General features: G+C 52.7%; 1 protein-coding gene across 2 annotated transcripts in view; it reads right to left on the bottom strand.

Annotated features, from left to right (window-relative positions):
* Nucleotides 1-329: 329 nt before the first annotated feature.
* Nucleotides 330-24844, bottom strand: part of ulk1b (unc-51 like autophagy activating kinase 1) — a 154920-nt gene continuing 130405 nt past the window's right edge. For both annotated transcript variants that reach the window (XM_063074060.1, XM_063074063.1), the window contains exons 24-27: nucleotides 15300-15418; nucleotides 7039-7196; nucleotides 2372-2507; nucleotides 330-1543 (exon numbers count right to left, since the gene is read on the bottom strand). In XM_063074060.1, the coding sequence (XP_062930130.1) occupies nucleotides 1488-1543; nucleotides 2372-2507; nucleotides 7039-7196; nucleotides 15300-15418 (469 nt within the window). In that variant the 3' untranslated portion in view covers nucleotides 330-1487. The remainder of the gene's footprint in view (nucleotides 1544-2371; nucleotides 2508-7038; nucleotides 7197-15299; nucleotides 15419-24844) is intronic.

Below are 24844 nucleotides of genomic sequence, written 5' to 3'. Positions count from 1 at the left end.
ACATTTACCAGCGCACACAGAAATAAAAACAGAACAAAAATAATTCCAGCATTTTAACAGAACACACATTGAACAGAGTTCAACCTGAATATATCAGCTCGAGCTAAACCCCAGCCCTGGGTAATGCCAAAGAAAACAAAAATAACCTACATTTCTACCTTAAAACGGTGAATAAATAACAGAGTTCAGGTTACCTCAGGAGTGGGTGACACTTGTATTCACCCCTTTCCTATTTTCATCGGTGACTTCGAGGCAATAAATACTTACTGACATTTATTGTACACACCAAGGGGTTAATTTAAACCCTCTTGTAACGCTTGGTGGAATTGATATATATATATATATATATACTCTTGTGTACACAGAGCGACGAATTTTCAAGTAGTTATAGGAAATTGTAAGGAAATCATTGGTTGATAATTCGTATGTCACCAGTTTGAATACGCCACGCCACTCAAGTGATCACGCACTCCTGCGTCTGTGTCTCGCTCACCCCGTGCTTGCATTTCAGCTTCTGCTCACTCACAATGTTTCTGTTCGCCTACGAAAGCACCACTCACCCCCGCAGTGACACATCGCAAAAAAAACAAGTTTCGTGAAGGAAGCCCAGGAGGAGAGTCTGGAGACGTGATTGTCCGTTGCTGCATGGAACTTGACGGGATGCTGTAACTGAGGAATGAGTGGGCACCCCCCCCACACACACACACTCACTCACCCACTCTAACCTCCGAACTGCTCCAGATCCAGATTTGTGAATAGTGCAATGTAAATCGGGTGAGGTTGGAGGTGCTGCGGGTCTTGAACCGGGTGGGGAGGCAGATTCTGTGGTTTTGGGTCTGCCCTGTGATAATATGGGATCCGTGATTGTGTGTGTGGTTCAGACTTAATGTAAAGTGCATCATTGTTTGACTGTTTCACGTGTACAGGTGTGGTGGGTGTGGGTGTGGGTGTGCGCGAGACTGTGAGGGACCAACTGTGTCAGTGTGCACATGTGATAACACTTTAGAGAGAATAAAAGTGAGAGAAGTGCTTCAAGGCAGCGGTCGATGAAAACACAAAATAAAACCAGGAAGCCTTGTCACGATGCAAACATTTCACCAGCTTCCTTTGAGTCCAAAACTCTCTTCATCCACAGATCAGTGGAGAGTACGTTATTGGAAGCAGGCAACAGCTTCCCATCAGATCAATATAACGTCGGAGGGTGGGGGAGAGGACTCCTGCTGCTGTTCTTCACACGTCTGTTTCCCACCAGCCAAAACTTTCTCAGCAATGGATGTGTGCTGCAGAATGGTGTCGTTTGCCACGAGTCTCGTAATCAGCCGGGACAGTCGTTCACGCTTACTGTTCATGGGGAGCCGCTGGGGTCGGCAGGCAACGGTTAACAAACGCAGACCACCCCCCTGTCCGCTTCAGAGGGGAAGATCGCCATCTGGGATTGTTCCGAAGCAGTGTCCAGGAATTCCAGGCAACGCAAGGCGGGAAGGAGTTCACGCGCACAATCCTGGATGTAAGGTGGACAATCTGCGCTCGATGCATTGCTTGCCTGGGATCAGAATTAGAATTTATTATCACAGACGTACATGGTGAAATTTCAAAATTCAAAGTAAACTTATTATCAAAGTACATAGTGATGTCACCAGATACTACTCTGAGATTCACTTTCTTGCAGGCATTCACAGTAAACTTTGTTCTTTTGTGGTCAACATTAGATTTCTGCTTATTTGGGACAACCCTTAAAAGAACAAAAGCTAATCAAGAAAATAGCCAAGATTCTGTTCGTTTATTTGGGACAGTAAGCCACTTAATTGGGACAGGAGTCTGTTGCTGAAAAGTTTTTGACTAAGGTCAGTCGTGTGCACAACGTTAGACGCTACACTGAGCTTCCAGCGGACAGCTTTAAAGCAGCATCACATCAAAAAGCAGTGATTTTGTCCCTGGTAGTTGCTGAGTAATAAAGAGTAAGAGATGGAAACAGCAATAAATAACCCTTCTGGTTCAGGGCAGACATAGATGGAGGACCTTCACTACTGCCCACTCCAGCAGATGTATTGAGTAGTAAGTAAGTAAATAGCGTTGGTAGTGTGTTCTGAAATTGTTTTGTATGGAGCTACTTTGTGTTTCCTGGTGGATTTTTTGGTAAATATTGGAAGTTCTCACTAATTTTTGTACGTTTGATTTTTGACACACCCTTGCACTAAAGTGCTAAGTGACTCCAGCTACTTTTCTCTTTGGTCATAACCCAGGATCTAACAGTGGGCCAAAAGGGAACAGCTCCGATGGGAATCTGGGTCGGGGTGGACCCATGGGGCTGAAGGGCTGAAGGGCCTGTTTTCCTGCCGTATGTGACTCAACGGCTGAATAAAACACTTACATTTGTTGATGCTCCGCACATCCTCGTCGTTCACGATTATCTGAGAGAGGCCCTCCATCAGCAGCAGTGCCTTCTGGTATCGCTGAACGCAGTCCTGCCCCTGCTGAAACATCTCGTCCAGCGCCGTCGACTGCACCTGAAAGCGGACCAAAGCACCACGTCCGTTTAACTCCGCCATGGACTGTCCCAAGCCCGGTGCCAAACGAGGAGGTTCGACCATGGGGGCTAGCAACCCCATCCCGTAAAAACCCAGAGCTACAGAAACACCAACAGCAGCTCCAAAGACCTCATCCCTGGGAGAGGAAGAATACACAGCCTCAAAATAAAGGGATGTCCATCTAGAATGGAGATGAGGAGAAATTTCTTTAGCCAGAGAGTGGTGAATTCATTGCCACAGGTGGCTGTAGAAGCCAAGTTATTGGGTCTATTTAAGGCAGAGGTCGATAGATTCTCAATTAGTCAGGGCATGGAAGGTTACGGGGAGAGGGCAGGAGATTGGGGTTGAGAGGGAAAATTGATCAGCCATGATGAAATAGTGGAACAGACTCGATGGGCCAAATGGCCTAATTCTGCTCCAATAGCTTAGGGTCTTAATAACTTATTAGTGCTCTGCATGCATGTACAACAGAGATCAGTACAGCATTGATGCAGGCACAAGCTCAGAATGTCTCATAATGCCAATCTAAATTAATCTCATTTGCCTGCACGTGGTACACGTCCCTGCATTTGCTGTCTGTCTCACCACTGACCCTGCTTCTATCAGCTCCCCAGGCAGTACCCGCCACTCAGTGGAATAAACATTTGTTCTGGAAGTTTCCTTTACACCTCCCCCCACCACCCTAAATCCACACACCAAGACCATGAGACCTTAAGATATAGGAGCAGAATCAGGCCATTTGGCCCATCGAGTATGCTCCACCGTTCCATCATGGCTGATTTATTAGCCCTCTCAACTCTATTCTCCCCGTATCCTTTGACCTGCCCGGCTAATCAAGAATTTGGCAACGAATTCCACAGATTCGCCACCCTCTGGCCAAAGAAATTCCTCCTCATCTCCATTCTAATTGGACGTCCCTCTGCTCCAGGTCCATGGCATAAAAAAGAGGGTTGGGGACCCCTGCTCTAGTCTGAGGCTCTACCCTCTGGTCACGGACTGCCCCTCTATAGGAAACATCCTCTCCACGTCCTCTCTGCCTAGGTCTTTCAATATTTGTTACATTTCAGTGATATTCCCCCTCACTCTTCCAAACTCTAGCAAATACAGGCCCAGAGACATGTAATGCTCCTCCAGCCTGGAAGGAAGACCCTCACTATCTACTCCGTCTATACTTCTCACAAACCTCGATCAGACCTCCCCTTAGACTCCAACACTCCAGAGAAAACAACTCAAGTTTGTGCAACCTCTTCTGATAGTTCAGACCCTCTAATCACCTGAAGCTCTTCTGAACACTCTCCAAAGCCTCCACATCCTTCCTGTAAAGAACGCTATTTAGTGATTCTACTTAATTTATTTGCTTTACCATGAAAACCTGCAAGAAAACGAATCTCAAGTTCGTATATGGTGACATATATGTAACTTTGATAATAAATTTACTTTCAACTTTATTGTCACTCCAATATTGAAAGGTCTAGATAAGAGTTGTGGGTGGTGGGGTGGAGATAAGTCCCTACTACAGGAGGTGTAAGGTGCTCCTTCCCTCCACTAGCCTGCAGGTCACCCTCGGGCAAGGTGTAGCACCTGCTTAGCCCCCCCCCAACCGATCAGGGACACATGAAGCCATGGGAGCAGGTGGTGGAACAGCTCGTACATGTCACAAGTCCTGGCTATAAGACCACTGCTCCCAGGCAGACAGTCTCTGAAGAGTATTGATAGTGGTTGGGGGTCGCCCTTCTTGTAAAGTTACTGCCCATAAGAAGGCAATGACCAACCACTTCTGCAGGAAAATTTGCCAAGGACAATCATAATCACAGACTACGATCGCCCAAGTCATACGACACGGCACTTAATGGTGATGGTGATGAGATAGAGTGGATATGGAAAGGATGGTTCCTATGCTAGGGGAGTCTAGGTTCAGAGGATATAACCTCAGAATAGAAGGACGTCCATTGAGAACAGACATCAGGAGAAACTTCTTTAGCCAGATGGTGCTAAGTCTGTGGAATTCGTTGTCACAGATGGCTGTGGAGGCCAAGTCATTGGTTATATTTAAACTGAAGGTTGATATGTTCTTGATCAGTCAGGGAGTCAAAGGTTATGGGGAGAAAGCAGGAGAATGGGGACGAGAGGGAAAATAAATCAGCCACGATGGAATGGTGGAGCAGACTCGATGGGCCAAATGGCCAGATTCTGCTCCTATGTCATAAGGATTCCTAACACAATGATGCAGTAGGTACTCTCTCTGCCTCACTACTCCAGGGACCTTGGATGCTGTCTGTGTGGAGTTTGCAGGTTCTCCCTGCGACCCCGCGTGTCTCCTAGGCCGCTCTGGTTTTCTCCCACATCCCAGAGACGCACAGTAGGTTGATAGGCTGCAGTAACTTATGTCCCCACCCCTGTGCCAGTTAACAGCAAAACGTAATAAACGGATGCGAGAGAGTGAGAGAGAGTCAGAGTGGGAAGCAGGGAGGCAGGAAAAGTGAAGCTGTGTTTGGAGAAGCCCTGGACAGCAGCTGGGCCTGTGCTTGTATTCTGATACATGACTTGCATCTCTCCACAGCTGAAGTTTCAATTGCGGGGGGGTGGGGAAATGAGCTCCCTGCGTGACTCTCTGGGGATCAGACTTTAACCTACCTCTCGTCTACCAGATAGCTCCTTCCTCTCTCTGTTGTGTCTACAATCTCCCACCAATTAATTCTTTCGATGTCTGCGCAGATTTGGCATGTCAGCTGAAACTCTGACAGACTTCCAGAGATGAACGGTGGACTGATTGCATTGTGGCTGGAGTGGGAAAATCAATGCCCAGGATCGGAAAAGCCTTCAAAAGGTAGTGGATACGGCCCAGTCCATCACGGGAAAAGCCACCCCCACCATTGAGCACATCTACACACAGCGCTATCATAAGAAAGGACCCCCACCACCCAGACCATACTCTCTTCTCAGTACTATCATCGGGCAGGAGGTGCAGAAGCCTCAGGTCCCACACCATCAGGTTCAGGAACAGTTATTACCCTACAACCATCAGGCTCCTGAACCAGTGTGGATAACTTCACTCACCACAACTCTGAACTGGGCCTAGGGTCCCACACCATCAGGTTCAGGAACAGTTATTACCCTACAACCATCAGGCTCCTGAACCAGAGGGGATAACTTCACTCACCTCAGCACTGAACTGGTCCGACAACCTACAGACTCACTTTCAAGGACTCTACAACTCATTTCCTCAGTTTTTTTTGTGTTTGCACAATCTGTCTTCCTTTGCACATGGCGTGTTTTTCAGTCTTTGTTTCCTGATAACGGCTGGGGTCACCTGTCTTGTCAAGACACTGCCCAGAAGAAGGCAATGGCAAACCAGTTCTGTAGAAGAATTTGCCGAGAACATTCACGGTCATGGAAAGACCATGATCACCCATGTCAAACGGCATGCACGCTGTACCATTGAGAGCATACTCACCAACTGCATCTCAGTGTGGTATGGCAATTGTCCCGTATCGGACCGCAAAGCACTCCAGCGTGTGGGGAAAACTGCCCAGTGGATTATCAGCACCCAATTGCCCTCCATTGAGAACATCTACCATAAACAGTGCCTGGGCAGGGCGAAGAGCATTATCAAGGATGCATCTCACCCTAACCATGGACTTTTTACTCTCCTCCCATCCGGTAGGTGCTACAGGAGCCTCCGCTCCCGCACCAGCAGCCACAGGAAGAGCTTCTTCCCTGAGGCTGTGACCCTGCTGAACCTCACATCACAGCGCTAAGCAGTATTGCACCCATATTGTACTGTCTCAGTACTTTTATATTTGTGTGCTGTAGCACTTACTTTTTATTCACAGTTATTTTGTAAATAACACTATTCTTGCATTTCTGGTCAGATGCTAACTGCATTTCATTGGCTTTGTATCTGTACTTGGCACAATGACAATAAAGTTGAATCTAATCTAATCTAATCTAAATGAACAAATGTCTGCACTAATAAAGGCCAGTATGCCATAAGATGGGGAGATGAATGAAATTGGAGACAGATAAATCTCCACCGCAGGTCACCCAAAAGATTGAGGGGGAAATTAGAGAGAGTCATTTTGGGCTGTTAATGTTGCTAATTTCAGTTCACTTTTGGAGAAGAAAGTGAGATAGAGGGCCCAGGCGGATGTACGTCATTTAGTGGAGTCTATTACCCGGAACAGAAGAGCCAAGCGCCTGATCAAAATGTGTCGAGCTGCATTTGTGAAGAGCAGTTTGTGTGTGACTAATCTGTTTCATTAATTTGAAGAGGTTCTTAGTGCAGTGGCTGGAATAGTTATCTGGAGACGGCCAGAAGGCAGCCAGGAAGATTCTTCAGGAGGTTATTATGTTAACGTAGTGAATTGGAGTGAACCTTGTGAGTTGGGGTCGTGGGTCAATAATTCAAAGTTCAAAAGTTCAAAGTAAATTCATTATTAAAGTACGTTGACACAAACGGGCATTTTACTGTATGCTCTGATATATGTGTGACAAATAAGTAAATCTTTACCAACTGCACGGTGTGGCTGTAGATGAGCTTCTCCGCGGCGATGCTGTTAATTCTGTCCATGAGTTGTTGCTTGTCGAGGAAGAACCGCTGGAGTCTGGCGGTCAGGGAGCGGCAGAGCGAGACGCAGGATTTGTAGTGTTCATTCAGCTTCTTCACCACTGGGATGGGGGAGCACAGCTCGCTATTAGACCTTTAGCTCAAAGAGTCACTTCAGAATGAAATAAATCTTTTATCAACAAATTCCCCAGCTCTCTAACATTGCCAGTGTGGAACACTTGGGTTAGTTCGCCAGCATGCAATGTTTCAGGACACCTTCCCGGCAACCTCACACTTGCAGCCAATTAGTTTCTTGCTTTTATTTTAGTGATACAATGTGGAATAGGCCCTTCTGGCCATTTGAGCCACGCTGAACCCTTGACAAACCCAATCTGACCCGAACCTAATCACGGGACAATTTGTAATGACCAATTAACCCACCAACCAGTACATCTATGGACTGTGGGAGGAAACCAGGGCACCAGGAGGAAACCCACGCGCTCCACGGACAGGGTGTACAGAGATGCCTCACAGAACGGTGCTGGAATTGAACTCTGAACTCCAGAACGCGCCGAGCTGACCGCTACGCCACCGTGGCCCATGAAAGGCCGACATCCGTTCATGGCCGGTGGGGGAAGTTGGCCGAAGAAAGTGAACCCAGCGACTGTTCAAAGCGACCGTGTGGCATTGGCAGCACTGAGACGAAGGAAAGGTGGTGTGACATCACGGGACTCAGCCTCCCTACCACGGACTCTGCCTACGCTCCTCACTGCCTCTGTAAAGCAGTCAGCGTAATCAAAACTGTACCTACCATGGCATTCTCTCCTCTCTCCTCTCCCATAGGGCGGAAGATACAAAATCCTAAAAGCACATACCACCAGCCTCAAGGCAGCTTCTATCAGACTCTCGAACAGAACTCTTGTATGATAAAGTGGACTCTTGCCTTGACAGTCTACCTCATTATGATCTCGCACCTTATTGTCCACCTGCACTGCACTTTTTCTGTAACTGTAACACTTTCTTTCAGTGTTTTACCCTTGTTCTCACTGCTGCCATCAGGAAGGAGGTACAGGAGCTTCAGGACCCACACCACCATGTTCAGGAACAGTTATCACCCCTCAACCATCAGGAAGGAGGTACAGGAGCCTCAGGACTCAAACCACCAGGTTCAGGAACAGTTATTACCCCTCAACCATCAGGAAGGAGGTACAGGAGCTTCAGGACCCACACCACCAGGTTCAGGGACAGTTATTATCCCTAGCCATCAGGCTCTCGAACCAGAGGGGCGGCACGGTGATGTAGTGGTCAGCACAACACTTTACAGCACAGGCCACCCAGGTTCAATTCTTGCCACTGCCTGTAAGAAGTTTGTGCTTTTTCCCTGTGACTGCGTGGGTTTCCTCCGGGTGCTCCGGTTTCCTCTCACAGTCCAAAGACGTACCGGTTGGTAGGTTAATTGGTCATTGTCAATTGTCCTGTGATTAGACTGGGGTTAAACCGGGGGTTGCTCGACAGGCCGGAAGGGCCTGCTTTGCACTATATCTCAATAAATAAATAAAATCTTCAGTCAACTTCATTCATCCATCACTCAGCTGTTCTGACAAATGAGTCCACTTTCAAGGACTCTTCATCTCTTGTTCTCGATATTTATTATTATTTTATTGTCAGTTTCTTTGCATTTACCAAGAATGCCCACAAGAAAATGATTCTCAGGGTTGCATATGGTGACATATGTACTTTTAAGGTTAGGGTTAGGGTTGGGTGTCACGGTGGAGATTGTCTCTACTGAAGGAGGTGTGAGGTGCTCCTTCCCTCCGCTAGCCTGCAGGTCACCCTGGGGCGAGGTGTAGCAACACCCCCACCATGCCCCCCGGATCAGGGTCAGGTGACCATGGGAGCAGGTGGTGACGGTCGTTTGAGCAGCTGGTGCAGATCACAAGTCCTGGTCATGTGACCACTGACACCAGGCAGACAATCTCTGAAGAGTATTGATAATGGCTGCGGTCACCCGTCTTGTAAAGACACTGCCCAGAAGGCAGCAATGGCAAACTACTCCTAGTCAGTGTCTTTACAAAACAACGCGGCACATAACAACGATGATTACAGTGTACCACTGCCTCAAAACAACAAATTTCATGACATTTGCCGTCGATATTAAACCTGATTCTGACTCTGATCTCACACACAAGCTGTTTGAGAACTCAGAGGGTCAGGCAGCATCTGCGGAGGGAAATGCCCATATTCCTCTTCACAGATGCTCCCTGACCTGCTGAGTTCCTTTAGCATCCATTGTGTTGCAGCAGACTCCAGCAACTGCAGACTCCTGTGATTGTCTGAACCCTGAAATACGCTGCTAATGCAATTCCATTCTATCTTCAGAAAGGGCAAGAGGAGGGAACACACACCAATCCTCATGGAGAGATCAGAAGTGGAGAGAGCGAGCAATTTCAAATTCCTGGGTGTCAATATCTCTGAGGATCTATTCTGGACCCAACATATCGATGCAGCTACAAAGAAGGCACGACAGTGGCTATATTTCATCAGGATTTTGAGGAAATTTGCTATGTCACTGAAGACAATCGCAAATTCCTACAGATGTACCTTGGAGAGCAGTCTAACTGGCTGCATCACTGTCTGGTATGGGGGGGGGGGGTTGCGAGGCTACTGCACAGGATCAAAGTAAGCTGCAGAGAGCTGTAAACTCAGTCAGCTCTATCATTGGCATCAGCTTCCATAGTATCTTCAAGGAACGTTGCTTCAAAAAAGGTGACATCCATCATTAAGGACCCCCATCACCCAGGACATACCCTCTTCTCATTGCTACCATCAGGAAGGAGATACAGGAGCCTGAAGACACACACTCAATGATTCAGGAACAGCTTCTTCCCCTCTGCCATCCGATTTCTGAATGGACACTGAACCCATGAACACTACCTCATTACTTTCTCTCTCTGTTATCATGCATTGCATTGTACTGCTGCCACAAAGACAACAAATTTCATGCCAAATGCCGATGATATTGAACCTGATTCTGATTCTTTAACTAGACTGAGTCTCAGGGTTGCAAAACAGCAAATGAGGAGCAAACACGAGGAATTCTGCAGATGCTGGAAATTCAAGCAACACACATCAAAGTTGCTGGTGAACGCAGCAGGCCAGGCAGCATCTCTAGGAAGAGGTGCAGTCGACGTTTCAGGCCAAGACCCTTCGTCAGGACTAACTGAAGGAAGAGTGAGTAAGAGATTTGAAAGTGGGAGGGGGAGGGGGAGATCCAAAATGATAGGAGAAGACAGGAGGGGGAGGGATGGAGCCAAGTGCTGGACAGGTGATTGGCAAAAGGGATATGAGAGGATCATGGGACAGGAGGCCTAGGGAGAAGGAAAAGGGGGAGGGGGGAAAACCCAGAGGATGGGCAAGGGGTATAGTGAGAGGGACAGAGGGAGAAAAAGGAGAGAGAGAGAGAAAGAATGTAATAATAATAAACGACAAATAAATAACGGATGGGGTAGGAGGGGGAGGTGGGGCATTAGCGGAAGTTAGAGAAGTCAATGTTCATGCCATCAGGTTGGAGGCTACCCAGACGGAATATAAGGTGTTGTTCCTCCAACCTGAGTGTGGCTTCATCTTTACAGTAGAGGAGGCCGTGGATAGACATATCAGAATGGGAATGGGATGTGGAATTAAAATGTGTGGCCACTGGGAGATCCTGCTTTCTCTGGCGGACAGAGCGTAGGTGTTCAGGAAAGCGGTCTCCCAGTCTGCGTCGGGTCTCGCCAATATATAGAAGGCCACATCAGGAGCACCGGATGCAGTATATCACCCCAGCCGACTCACAGGTGAAGTGTTGCCTCACCTGGAAGGACTGTCTGGGGCCCTGAATGGTGGTAAGGGAGGAAGTGTAAGGGCATGTGTAGCACTTGCTCTGTTTACAAGGATAAGTGCCAGGAGGGAGATCGGCGGGGAGGGATGGGGGGGACGAATGGACAAGGGCGTTGCGTAGGGAGCGATCCCTGCAGAAAGTGGAAAGGGGGGCGGGAGGAGGGAAAGATGTGCTTAGTGGTGGGATCCTGTTGGAGGTGGTGGAAGTTACAGAGAATAATATGTTGGACCTGGAGGCTGGTGGGGTGGTAGGTGAGGACAAGGGGAACCCTATTCCTAGTGGGATGGCGGGAGGATGGGGTGAGAGCGGATGTGCGTGAAATGGGAGAGATGCGTTTGAGAGCAGAGATTGCGTGAAATGGGAGAGATGAGGAGACTGGCTCCTAGACTTTGGAAGAAAGAGAGGAGACTTCACAGACGTGCCCTCGGACGACAGGGCTCGACAGGCTGGATGTTGGCTTGGGTCTAGGGTCTTGGCCTGAAACTTTGACTGGTTATTCCTCTCCATAGACACTGCCTGACCTGCTGAGTTCCTCCAGCATTTTGTGCGTGCTGCTCTGCATTTCCAGCATCTCGCGTTTATGAGGACTCTACAATGAGAGGAAGACATTGAGGATTGAGAAGAGAAGTTTCTTCACTCAGAGATGCTGAACCTGTGGAACTTCCTGTACCAGAAGGTGCAGAACCAGGAGTGAATATATTTAAGAAAAGGGATCTCCAGACAAAAGAGAGAACAAGGGGGATGGGGAGAGCAGGGGAATATGGGATTGCAGAACACTGGATTTAAATGTTTAATGTTTAGTGGATGCATTAGTGATAATTTTTCAAAACTCGTTAGATTCTGGACTAGTTCCTGAGGATTGGAGGCTGGCTAATGTAACCCCACTTTTTAAAAAAGGAGGGAGAGAGAAACCGGGGAATTATAGACCGGTTAGCCTAACGTCGGTGGTGGGGAAACTGCTGGAGTCAGTTATCAAGGATGTGATAACAGTACATTTGGAAAGCGGTGAAATCATCGGACAAAGTCAGCATGGATTTGTGAAAGGAAAATCATGTCTGATGAATCTCATAGAATTTTTTGAGGATGTAACTAGTAGAGTGGATAGGGGAGAACCAGTGGATGTGGTATATTTGGATTTTCAAAAGGCTTTTGACAAGGTCCCACACAGGAGATTAGTGTGCAAACTTAAAGCACACGGTATTGGGGGTAAGGTATTGATGTGGATAGAGAATTGGTTGGCAGACAGGAAGCAAAGGGTGGGAATAAACGGGACCTTTTCAGAATGGCAAGCGGTGACTAGTGGGGTACGGCAAGGCTCAGTGCTGGGACCCCAGTTGTTTACAATATATATTAATGACTTGGATGAGGGAATTAAATGCAGCATCTCCAAGTTTGCGGATGACACGAAGCTGGGTGGCAGTGTTAGCAGTGAGGAGGATGCTAAGAGGATGCAGGGTGAATTGGATAGGTTGGGTGAGTGGGCAAACTCATGGCAGATGCAATTTAATGTGGATAAATGTGAAGTTATCCACTTTGGTGGCAAAAATAGGAAAACAGATTATTATCTGAATGGTGGCCGATTAGGAAAAGGGGAGGTGCAACGAGACCTGGGTGTCATTATACACCAGTCATTGAAAGTGGGCATGCAGGTACAGCAGGCGGTGAAAAAGGCGAATGGTATGCTGGCATTTATAGCGAGAGGATTCGAGTACAGGAGCAGGGAGGTACTACTGCAGTTGTACAAGGCCTTGGTGAGACCACACCTGGAGTATTGTGTGCAGTTTTGGTCCCCTAATCTGAGGAAAGACATCTTTGCCATAGAGGGAGTACAAAGAAGGTTCACCAGATTGATTCCTGGGATGGCAGGACTTTCATATGAAGAAAGACTGGATGAACTGGGCTTGTACTCGTTGGAATTTAGAAGATTGAGGGGGGATCTGATTGAAACGTATAAAATCCTAAAGGGATTGGACAGGCTAGATGCAGGAAGATTGTTCCCGATGTTGGGGAAGTCCAGAACGAGGGGTCACAGTTTGAGGATAAAGGGGAAGCCTTTTAGGACCGAGATTAGGAAAAACTTCTTCACACAGAGAGTGGTGAATCTGTGGAATTCTCTGCCACAGCAAACAGTTGAGGCCAGTTCATTGGCTATATTTAAGAGGGAGTTAGATATGGCCCTTGTGGCTACGGGGATCAGGGGGTATGGAGGGAAGGCTGGGGCGGGGTTCTGAGTTGGATGATCAGCCATGATCATAATAAATGGCGGTGCAGGCTCGAAGGGCCGAATGGCCTACTCCTGCACCTATTTTCTATGTTTCTATGCATGAGGGGGCTTTCCTCTCATCACCGGAAGAACATAGAAACCCTAACTTCTGTTGACAGGTCGCACTGATCATCGTTCCCAGGCTCCAACTCTGGGAAAATGGCGTGTAAAAAGGTCAACAGACGGGTCCAGCATGTTCAGGCTGGGCCTTGACTGGTGAGCTTGGGTGGGTAATGAAGATGATTCATGAGTGACAGACAGAAGAGCAGCAAGGCTGATGAACAGGCACGGGCGATGAGCTATCAGCACAACTTGCCAGGACGTACAACGTACACTGGAGCACCACACGAGCCAGGAGCCTCAGTGTCGTGAACGGGTTAATGGATAAAAAGTGTTTGACGGCTCTGGGCCTGTACTCGCTGGAGTTTAGGACAGGGAGGGGATCACAATGAAAACTATTGAATATTGAAAGGCCTAGAGAGATGGAGATGGAGAGGATGTTTCCTTTGGTGGGAGAGTCTAAGATCTGAGGGCACAGCCTCAGACACCCCTTTAACTGCAGAGGTGAGGAGGAATTTCTTTAGCCAGAAGGTGGTGAATCTACAGAATTCATTGCCACAGACAGCTGTGGAGGCCGAGTCATTGGGTGCATCTAGCGCAAAGATTGGTAAGTTCTAGATTGGTGAGGGGGTTAAGGGAAGAAAATGAGAGAATGGGTTTGAGAAAAAAAAATCAGCTGTGATTGAATGTTGGAGCAGACTCGATGGGCCAAATTGTCTAAATCTCCTCCTAGATGGAGCAGAATTTAAGGGTCTGCTCTTTTTCTACATTTCTCACAAAATCAGCCGTTAGCAGTCCTGGGGGGAATGTTCTGTGGCTGACAGCAAAGGTCAGGAGCTGCTGACTTGGAATAGAAATCAGTGCAGAGAACGGACTCTGAATAAAGCAAGACTTTGATCAAGTGGACATGAAGGGACGGAGACTGACTCATGCAGATTAAAGTTAATGAGGTGATCTCCCATGAGAGAGAGAGAGACATGAGGCACCAGCCTACCCAGCACCAAGGACATCTTCAAAACCTAACGTCTCAAAAAGGCAGCATCCATCATTCAGGATCTCATCACCCAGGACATGCCTTGTTCTCATTACCACCATCAGGAAGGAGTCTGAAGACACACACTCAATGATTCAGGAACAGCTTCTTCCCGTCGGTCATCAATTCCTGAATGGATGTTGAATCCATGAACACTACCTCTCTAGTTTTTCTTCATTGTTTGCTCTCTTTTGCACTAATTATTTAATTTTTAAAATATATATTTCTTATTGTAATGTATAGCTTAAAAGTTATTACATATTGCAATGTACTGCTGCCACAAAACAACGCGTTTCACGACATTCTGTACACCTGATTCTGAGAGTGACTGAGTTAAGACCAAAACACATTGGAGCAGAATTAGGCCATTCAGCCCATCGAGGTCTGCTCTGCCATTCCATCATGGCTGATGCATTTCCCTCTCAGCCCCAATCTCCCGCCTTCTCCCCATAACCTTTCAGGAAGACTTTTCAGGAAGTCTTGAATATCCCCGATGACTTAGCCTCCACAGCTGCCCGTGGCAACGAATTCCATAGATTTGCCACCCTCTGGCTAAAGACATTTTTCCTCATATTCATTCTAAATAGATGTTCCTCTATTCCGAGTCTGTGTCCTCTGGCCCTAGACTCTCCCACCATATGGAACATCCTTTCTGCATCCACTCTGCCCAGGCCTTTCAACATTCGATAGCTTTCAATGAGATCCCATTCTTCTGAATTCCAGAGAGTACAGACCCAGAGCCATCAAACGTTCTTCAAATGAAAAACCTTTCAATCCTAGAATAATTTCTGTGAACCTCCTTCAAACCCTGTCCAATGTCAGCACATCCTTTCTTAGATAAGGGGCCTAAAACTGCTCACCATACTCCAAGTGAGGCCTCACCAGTGCTTTATAAAGCCTCAGCATTAATTAGCACGGACTACTAGTGTGATCTGCGTTATCAGACGCTAATCGGTTGGCATCCAGACCAAAGGTAAAGATCAGCTAACCCTGTTTAACGCTGGACGAGGGGTACAGTCTGCCCTCCTTGATCTGACTCTTGCTGAGGCGCAGGGCTGTCGACAGCAGCTCTGCCACCTTCATGGAGAGAACCAGCTGCTCTGCGTAACTGGAACACAAAAGCACAGACAGTGGCAGTCAGTGAGGTACCTCAGTGTGCCCCCCACTTACCCTGCACTTCAACCCAACGAGTCTGCCCCGCCATACAATCATGGCTGGTCATATTTAACCCCATCCTCCCAGCTTCTCCCCGTAAACCCTCAACCTCCCTACCAATCAACAATCCAGAGGTGGGAAATGGAGGAGGGTCGAGAACTTGTGGGCTTGGAAGCCTTCAAGTTACAGAGGCAGGGAGGGATGTAGGGGAAGGAGGGGTTTACAGAGACAGGGAGGGGTGTAGGGGAAGGAGGGGTTTACAGAGACAGGGAGGGGTGTAGGGGCTGGAGGGGGTTACAGAGACAGGGAGGGGTGTAGGGGCTGGAGGGGGTTACAGAGAAAGGGAGGGGCTGTACGGGAAGGAGGGGATTACAGAGACAGGGAGGGTGTAGGGGAAGGAGGGGTTTACAGAGACAGGGAGGGGTGTAGGGGAAGGAGGGGGTTACAGAGACAGGGAGGGGTGTAGGGGATCGAGGGGGTTACAGAGACAGGGAGAGATATAGGGGAAGGAGGGGTTACAGAGACAGGAGGGGTGTAGGGGCTGGAGGGGTTACAGAGACAGGGAGGGGTGTAGGGGAAGGAGGGGGTTACAGAGACAGGAGGGGTGTAGGGGCTGGAGGGGTTACAGAGACAGGGAGGGGTGTAGGGGATGGAGGGGGTTACAGAGACAGGGAGGGGTGTAGGGGATGGAGGGGGTTACAGAGACAGGGAGGGGTGTAGGGGATGGAGGGGGTTACAGAGACAGGGAGGGGTGTAGGGGATGGAGGGGGTTACAGAGACAGGGAAGGGGGTAGGGGATGGAGGGGTTACAGAGACAGGGAGGGATGTAGGGGAAGGAGGGGTTTACAGAGACAGGGAGGGGTGTAGGGGATGGAGGGGGTTACAGAGACAGGGAAGGGTGTAGGGGCTGGAGGGGGTTACAGAGACAGGGAGGGGTGTAGGGTATGGAGGGGTTACAGAGACAGGGAGGGGTGCAGGGGCTGAAGGGGGTTACAGAGACAGGGAGGGGTGTAGGGGATGGAGGGTGTTACAGAGACAGGGAGCGGTGTAGGGGATGGAGGGGTTTACAGAGACAGGGAGGGATATAGGGGAAGGAGGGGTTACAGAGACAGGAGGGGTGTAGGGGCTGGAGGGGTTCCAGAGACAGGGAGGGGTGTAGCGGATGGAGGGGTTTACAGAGACAGGGAGGGGTGTAGGGGATGGAGGGGGTTACAGAGACAGGGAGGGGTGTAGGGGATGGAGGGGGTTACAGAGATAGGGAGGGATGTAGGGGATGGAGGGGGTTACAGACACAGGGAAGGGGGTAGGGGATGGAGGGGTTACAGAGACAGGGAGGGGTGTAGGGGAAGGAGGGGGTTACAGAGACAGGGAGGGGTGTAGGGGAAGGAGGGGGTTACAGAGACAGGAGGGGTGTAGGGGATGGAGGGGGTTACAGAGACAGGGAGGGGTGTAGGGGATGGAGGGGTTTACAGAGACAGGGAGGGGTGTAGGGGAAGGAGGGGGTTACAGAGACAGGGAAGGGTGTAGGGGCTGGAGGGGGTTACAGAGATAGGGAGGGGTCTAGGGGATCGAGGGGGTTACAGAGACAGGGAGAGATATAGGGGAAGGAGGGGTTACAGAGACAGGAGGGGTGTAGGGGCTGGAGGGGTTACAGAGACAGGGAGGGGTGTAGGGGCTGGAGGGGGTTACAGAGACAGGGAAGGGGGTAGGGGATGGAGGGGTTACAGAGACAGGGAGGGGTGTAGGGGAAGGAGGGGTTACAGAGACAGGGAGGGGTGTAGGGGAAGGAGGTGGTTACAGAGACAGGGAGGGGTGTAGGGGAAGGAGGGGGTTACAGAGACAGGGAGGGGTGTAGGGGAAGGAGGGGGTTACAGAGACAGGAGGGGTGTAGGGGCTGGAGGGGTTACAGAGACAGGGAGGGGTGTAGGGGATGGAGGGGGTTACAGAGACAGGGAGGGGTGTAGGGGATGGAGGGGGTTACAGAGACAGGGAGAGATATAGGGGAAGGAGGGGTTACAGAGACAGGAGGGGTGTAGGGGCTGGAGTTGTTACAGAGACAGGGAGGGGTGTAGGGGCTGGAGGGGGTTACAGAGACGGGGAGGAGTGTAGGGGATGGAGGGGGTTACAGAGACAGGGAGGGGTGTAGGGGAAGGAGGGGGTTACAGAGACAGGAGGGGTGTAGGGGCTGGAGGGGTTACAGAGACAGGGAGGGGTGTAGGGGATGGAGGGGGTTACAGAGACAGGGAGGGGTGTAGGGGATGGAGGGGGTTACAGAGACAGGGAGAGATATAGGGGAAGGAGGGGTTACAGAGACAGGAGGGGTGTAGGGGCTGGAGGGGTTACAGAGACAGGGAGGGGTGTAGGGGCTGGAGGGGGTTACAGAGACGGGGAGGAGTGTAGGGGATGGAGGGGGTTACAGAGACAGGGAGGGGTGTAGGGGAAGGAGGGGGTTACAGAGACAGGAGGGGTGTAGGGCTGGAGGGGTTACAGAGACAGGGAGGGGTGTCGGGGATGGAGGGGGTTACAGAGACAGGGAGGGGTGTAGGGGATGGAGGGGGTTACAGAGACAGGGAAGGGGGTAGAGGATGGAGGGGTTACAGAGACAGGGAGGGGTGTAGGGGATGGAGGGGGTTACAGAGACAGGGAGGGGTGTAGGGGATGGAGGGGGTTGCAGAGACAGAGAGGGGTGTAGGGGCTGGAGGGGGTTACAGAGACAGGGAGGGGTGTAGGGGAAGGAGGGGGTTACAGAGACAGGGAGGGGTGTAGGGGAAGGAGGGGTTTACAGAGACAGGGAGGGATGTAGGGGAAGGAGGGGTTTACAGAGACAGGGAGGGGTGTAGGGGAAGGAGGGGGTTACAGAGACAGGGAGGGGTGTAGGGGAAGGAGGGGGTTACAGAGACAGGGAGGGGTGTAGGGGAGGGAGGGGTTACAGAGACAGGGAGGGATGTAGGGGAAGGAGGGGTTTATAGAGACAGGGAGGGGTGTAGGGGATGGAGTGGGTTACAGAGACAGGGAAGGGTGTAGGGGCTGGAGGGGGTTACAGAGACAGGGAGGGGTGTAGGGTATGGAGGGGTTACAGCGACAGGGAGGGGTGTAGGGGCTGGAGGGGGTTACAGAGACGGAGGGGTGTAGGGTATGGAGGGGTTACAGAGACAGGGAGGGGTGCAGGGGCTGGAGGGGTTACAGAGACAGGGAGGGGTGTAGGGGTAGGAGGGGGTTATAGAGACAGGGAGGGGTGTAGGGGAAGGAGGGGGTTACAGAGACAGGGAGGGGTGTAGGGGATGGAGGGGTTTACGGAGACAGGGAGGGGTGTAGGGGAAGGAGGGGGTTACAGAGACAGGGAAGGGTGTAGGGGCTGGAGGGGGTTACAGAGATAGGGAGGGGTGTAGGGGATCGAGGGGGTTACAGAGACAGGGAGAGATATAGGGGAAGGAGGGGTTACAGAGACAGGAGGGGTGTAGGGGCTGGAGGGGTTACAGAGACAGGGAGGGGTGTAGGGGCTGGAGGGGGTTACAGAGACAGGGAGGGATGTAGGGGATGGAGGGGGTTACAGAGACAGGGAGGGGTGTAGGGGATGGAGGGGGTTACAGAGACAGGGAGGGGTGTAGGGGATGGAGGGGGTTACAGAGACAGGGAAGGGGGTAGGGGATGGAGGGGTTACAGAGACAGGGAGGGGTGTAGGGGAAGGAGGGGGTTACAGAGACAGGGAGGGGTGTAGGGGCTGGAGGGGGTTACAGAGACATGGAAGGGGGTAGGGGATGGAGGGGTTACAGAGACAGGGAGGGGTGTAGGGGAAGGAGGGGGTTACAGAGACAGGAGGGGTGTAGGGGATGGAGGGGTTACAGAGACAGGGAGGGGTGTAGGGGATGGAGGGGGTTACAGAGACAGGGAGGGATGTAGGGGATGGAGGGGGTTACAGAGACAGGGAGGGGTGTAGGGGATGGAGGGGGTTACAGAGACAGGGAGGGGTGTAGGGGCTGGAGGGGGTTACAGAGACATGGAAGGGGGTAGGGGATGGAGGGGTTACAGAGACAGGGAGGGGTGTAGGGGATGTAGGGGTTACAGAGACAGGGAGGGGTGTAGGGGAAGGAGGGGTTTACAGAGACAGGGAGGGGTGTAGGGGAAGGAGGGGTTTACAGAGACAGGGAGGGGTGTAGGGGATGGAGGGGTTACAGAGACAGGGAGGGGTGTAGGGGATGGAGGGGGTTACAGAGACAGGGAGGGGTGTAGGGGCTGGAGGGGGTTACAGAGACAGGGAGGGGTGTAGGGGAAGGAGGGGGTTACAGAGACAGGGAGGGGTGTAGGGGCTGGAGGGGGTTACAGAGACAGGGAGGGGTGTAGGGGAAGGAGGGGTTTACAGAGACGGGGGGGTGTAGGGGAAGGAGGGGTTTACAGAGACAGGGAGGGGTGTAGGGGAAGGAGGGGTTTACAGAGACAGGGAGGGGTGTAGGGGAAGGAGGGGTTTACAGAGACAGGGAGGGGTGTAGGGGATGGAGGGGGTTACAGAGACGGGGGGGTGTAGGGGAAGGAGGGGGTTTCAGAGACGGGGGGGTGTAGGGGAAGGAGGGGGTTACAGAGACAGGGAGGGGTGTAGGGGAAGGAGGGGTTTACAGAGACAGGGAGGGGTGTAGGGGATGGAGGGGGTTACAGAGACAGGGAGGGGTGTCGGGGAAGGAGGGGGTTACAGAGACATGGAGGGGTGTGGGGGCTGGAGGGGTTAGAGAGACAGGAAGGGGTGTAGGGGATGGAGGGGGTTACAGAGACAGGGAGGGGTGTAGGGGATGGAGCGGGTTACAGAGACAGGGAAGGGGGTAGGGGATGGAGGGGTTACAGAGACAGGGAGGGGTGTAGGGGAAGGAGGGGGTTACAGAGACAGGGAGGGGTGTAGGGGCTGGAGGGGGTTACAGAGACATGGAAGGGGGTAGGGGATGGAGGGGTTACAGAGACAGGGAGGGGTGTAGGGGAAGGAGGGGGTTACAGAGACAGGAGGGGTGTAGGGGATGGAGGGGGTTACAGAGACAGGGAGGGGTGTAGGGGATGGAGGGGGTTACAGAGACAGGGAGGGGTGTAGGGGGTTACAGAGACAGGGAAGGGGGTAGGGGATGGAGGGGTTACAGAGACAGGGAGGGGTGTAGGGGAAGGAGGGGTTTCAGAGACGGGGGGTGTAGGGGAAGGAGGGGTTTACAGAGACAGGGAGGGGTGTAGGGGATGGAGGGGTTACAGAGACAGGGAGGGGTGTAGGGGATGGAGGGGGTTACAGAGACAGGGAGGGGTGTAGGGGCTGGAGGGGGTTACAGAGACAGGGAGGGGTGTAGGGGAAGGAGGGGTTTACAGAGACAGGGAGGGATGTAGGGGCTGGAGGGGGTTACAGAGACAGGGAGGGGTGTAGGGGAAGGAGGGGTTTACAGAGACGGGGGGGTGTAGGGGAAGGAGGGGTTTACAGAGACAGGGAGGGGTGTAGGGGAAGGAGGGGTTTACAGAGACAGGGAGGGGTGTAGGGGAAGGAGGGGTTTACAGAGACAGGGAGGGGTGTAGGGGATGGAGGGGGTTACAGAGACGGGGGGGTGTAGGGGAAGGAGGGGGTTTCAGAGACGGGGGGGTGTAGGGGAAGGAGGGGGTTACAGAGACAGGGAGGGGTGTAGGGGAAGGAGGGGTTTACAGAGACAGGGAGGGGTGTAGGGGCTGGAGGGGGTTACAGAGACATGGAAGGGGGTAGGGGATGGAGGGGTTACAGAGACAGGGAGGGGTGTAGGGGAAGGAGGGGGTTACAGAGACAGGAGGGGTGTAGGGGATGGAGGGGGTTACAGAGACAGGGAGGGGTGTAGGGGATGGAGGGGGTTACAGAGACAGGGAGGGGTGTAGGGGATGGAGGGGGTTACAGAGACAGGGAGGGGTGTAGGGGGTTACAGAGACAGGGAGGGGTGTCGGGGAAGGAGGGGTTTCAGAGACGGGGGGGTGTAGGGGAAGGAGGTGGTTACAGAGACAGGGAGGGGTGTAGGGGAAGGAGGGGTTTACAGAGACAGGGAGGGGTGTAGGGGCTGGAGGGGGTTACAGAGACAGGGAGGGATGTAGGGGCTGGAGGGGGTTACAGAGACAGGGAGGGGTGTAGGGGAAGGAGGGGTTTACAGAGACAGGGAGGGGTGTAGGGGAAGGAGGGGGTTACAGAGACAGGGAGGGGTGTAGGGGATGGAGTGGTTTACAGAGACAGGGAGGGGTGTAGGGGAAGGACGGGGTTACAGAGACAGGGAGGGGTGTAGGGGAAGGAGGGGGTTACAGAGACAGGGAGGGGTGTAGGGGTTGGAGGGGGTTACAGAGACAGGGAGGGGTGTAGGGGAAGGAGGGGGTTACAGAGACAGGAGGGGTGTAGGGGCTGGAGGGGTTACAGAGACAGGGAGGGGTGTAGGGGATGGAGGGGGTTACAGAGACAGGGAGGGGTGTAGGGGATGGAGGGGGTTACAGAGACAGGGAAGGGGGTAGGGGATGGAGGGGTTACAGAGACAGGGAGGGGTGTAGGGGAAGGAGGGGGTTACAGAGACAGGGAGGGGTGTAGGGGCTGGAGGGGGTTACAGAGACATGGAAGGGGGTAGGGGATGGAGGGGTTACAGAGACAGGGAGGGGTGTAGGGGAAGGAGGGGGTTACAGAGACAGGAGGGGTGTAGGGGATGGAGGGGGTTACAGAGACAGGGAGGGGTGTAGGGGATGGAGGGGGTTACAGAGACAGGGAGGGGTGTAGGGGGTTACAGAGACAGGGAAGGGGGTAGGGGATGGAGGGGTTACAGAGACAGGGAGGGGTGTAGGGGAAGGAGGGGTTTCAGAGACGGGGGGGTGTAGGGGAAGGAGGTGGTTACAGAGACAGGGAGGGGTGTAGGGGCTGGAGGGGGTTACAGAGACAGGGAGGGGTGTAGGGGCTGGAGTGGTTTACAGAGACAGGGAGGGGTGTAGGGGATGGAGGGGGTTACAGAGACAGGGAGGGGTGTAGGGGCTGGAGTGGTTTACAGAGACAGGGAGGGGTGTAGGGGCTGGAGGGGGTTACAGAGACAGGGAAGGGGGTAGGGGATGGAGGGGGTTACAGAGACAGGGAGGGGTGTAGGGGAAGGAGGGGGTTACAGAGACAGGGAGGGGTGTAGTGGAAGGAGGGGGTTACAGAGACAGGGAGGGGTGTAGGGGAAGGAGGGGGTTACAGAGACAGGGAGGGGTGTAGGGAAGGAGGGGGTTACAGAGACAGGGAGGGGTGTAGGGGATGAAGAGGGTTACAGAGACAGGGAGGGGTGTAGGGGAAGGAGGGGTTTACAGAGACAGGGAGGGGTGTAGGGGAAGGAGGGGTTTACAGAGACAGGGAGGGGTGTAGGGGATGGAGGGGGTTACAGAGACAGGGAGGGGTGTAGGGGATGGAGGGGGTTACAGAGACAGGGAGGGGTGTAGGGGATGGAGGGGGTTACAGAGACAGGGAAGGGGGTAGGGGATGGAGGGGTTACAGAGACAGGGAGGGGTGTAGGGGAAGGAGGGGGTTACAGAGACAGGGAGGGGTGTAGGGGCTGGAGGGGTTTACAGAGACAGGGAGGGGTGTAGGGGATGGAGTGGTTTACAGAGACAGGGAGGGGTGTAGGGGATGGAGTGGTTTACAGAGACAGGGAGGGGTGTAGGGGCTGGAGGGGGTTACAGAGACATGGAAGGGGGTAGGGGATGGAGGGGTTACAGAGACAGGGAGGGGTGTAGGGGAAGGAGGGGGTTACAGAGACAGGAGGGGTGTAGGGGATGGAGGGGGTTACAGAGACAGGGAGGGGTGTAGGGGATGGAGGGGGTTACAGAGACAGGGAGGGGTGTAGGGGGTTACAGAGACAGGGAAGGGGGTAGGGGATGGAGGGGTTACAGAGACAGGGAGGGGTGTAGGGGAAGGAGGGGTTTCAGAGACGGGGGGGTGTAGGGGAAGGAGGGGTTTACAGAGACAGGGAGGGGTGTAGGGGATGGAGGGGTTACAGAGACAGGGAGGGGTGTAGGGGATGGAGGGGGTTACAGAGACAGGGAGGGGTGTAGGGGCTGGAGGGGTGTTACAGAGACAGGGAGGGGTGTAGGGGAAGGAGGGGTTTACAGAGACAGGGAGGGATGTAGGGGCTGGAGGGGGTTACAGAGACAGGGAGGGGTGTAGGGGAAGGAGGGGTTTACAGAGACGGGGGGGTGTAGGGGAAGGAGGGGTTTACAGAGACAGGGAGGGGTGTAGGGGAAGGAGGGGTTTACAGAGACAGGGAGGGGTGTAGGGGAAGGAGGGGTTTACAGAGACAGGGAGGGGTGTAGGGGATGGAGGGGGTTACAGAGACGGGGGGGTGTAGGGGAAGGAGGGGGTTTCAGAGATGGGGGGGTGTAGGGGAAGGAGGGGGTTACAGAGACAGGGAGGGGTGTAGGGGAAGGAGGGGTTTACAGAGACAGGGAGGGGTGTAGGGGATGGAGGGGGTTACAGAGACAGGGAGGGGTGTCGGGGAAGGAGGGGGTTACAGAGACAGGAGGGGTGTAGGGGCTGGAGGGGTTACAGAGACAGGGAGGGGTGTAGGGGATGGAGGGGGTTACAGAGACAGGGAGGGGTGTAGGGGATGGAGCGGGTTACAGAGACAGGGAAGGGGGTAGGGGATGGAGGGGTTACAGAGACAGGGAGGGGTGTAGGGGAAGGAGGGGGTTACAGAGACAGGGAGGGGTGTAGGGGATGGAGCGGGTTACAGAGACAGGGAAGGGGGTAGGGGATGGAGGGGTTACAGAGACAGGGAGGGGTGTAGGGGAAGGAGGGGTTTACAGAGACAGGGGGGTGTAGGGGATGGAGGGGTTACAGAGACAGGGAGGGGTGTAGGGGAAGGAGGGGGTTACAGAGACAGGAGGGGTGTAGGGGATGGAGGGGGTTACAGAGACAGGGAGGGGTGTAGGGGATGGAGGGGGTTACAGAGACAGGGAGGGGTGTAGGGGGTTACAGAGACAGGGAAGGGGGTAGGGGATGGAGGGGTTACAGAGACAGGGAGGGGTGTAGGGGAAGGAGGGGTTTCAGAGACGGGGGGTGTAGGGGAAGGAGGGGTTTACAGAGACAGGGAGGGGTGTTAGGGATGGAGGGGTTACAGAGACAGGGAGGGGTGTAGGGGATGGAGGGGGTTACAGAGACAGGGAGGGGTGTAGGGGCTGGAGGGGGTTACAGAGACAGGGAGGGGTGTAGGGGAAGGAGGGGTTTACAGAGACAGGGAGGGATGTAGGGGCTGGAGGGGGTTACAGAGACAGGGAGGGGTGTAGGGGAAGGAGGGGTTTACAGAGACGGGGGGTGTAGGGGAAGGAGGGGTTTACAGAGACAGGGAGGGGTGTAGGGGAAGGAGGGGTTTACAGAGACAGGGAGGGGTGTAGGGGAAGG

The sequence above is a fragment of the Mobula hypostoma genome, chromosome 21, assembly GCF_963921235.1.
Source record: "Mobula hypostoma chromosome 21, sMobHyp1.1, whole genome shotgun sequence".
NCBI lineage: Eukaryota > Metazoa > Chordata > Chondrichthyes > Myliobatiformes > Myliobatidae > Mobula > Mobula hypostoma.
The sequence above is the reverse complement of the archived record's forward strand: the minus strand, read 5'-3'. Positions and strand labels throughout refer to the sequence as shown.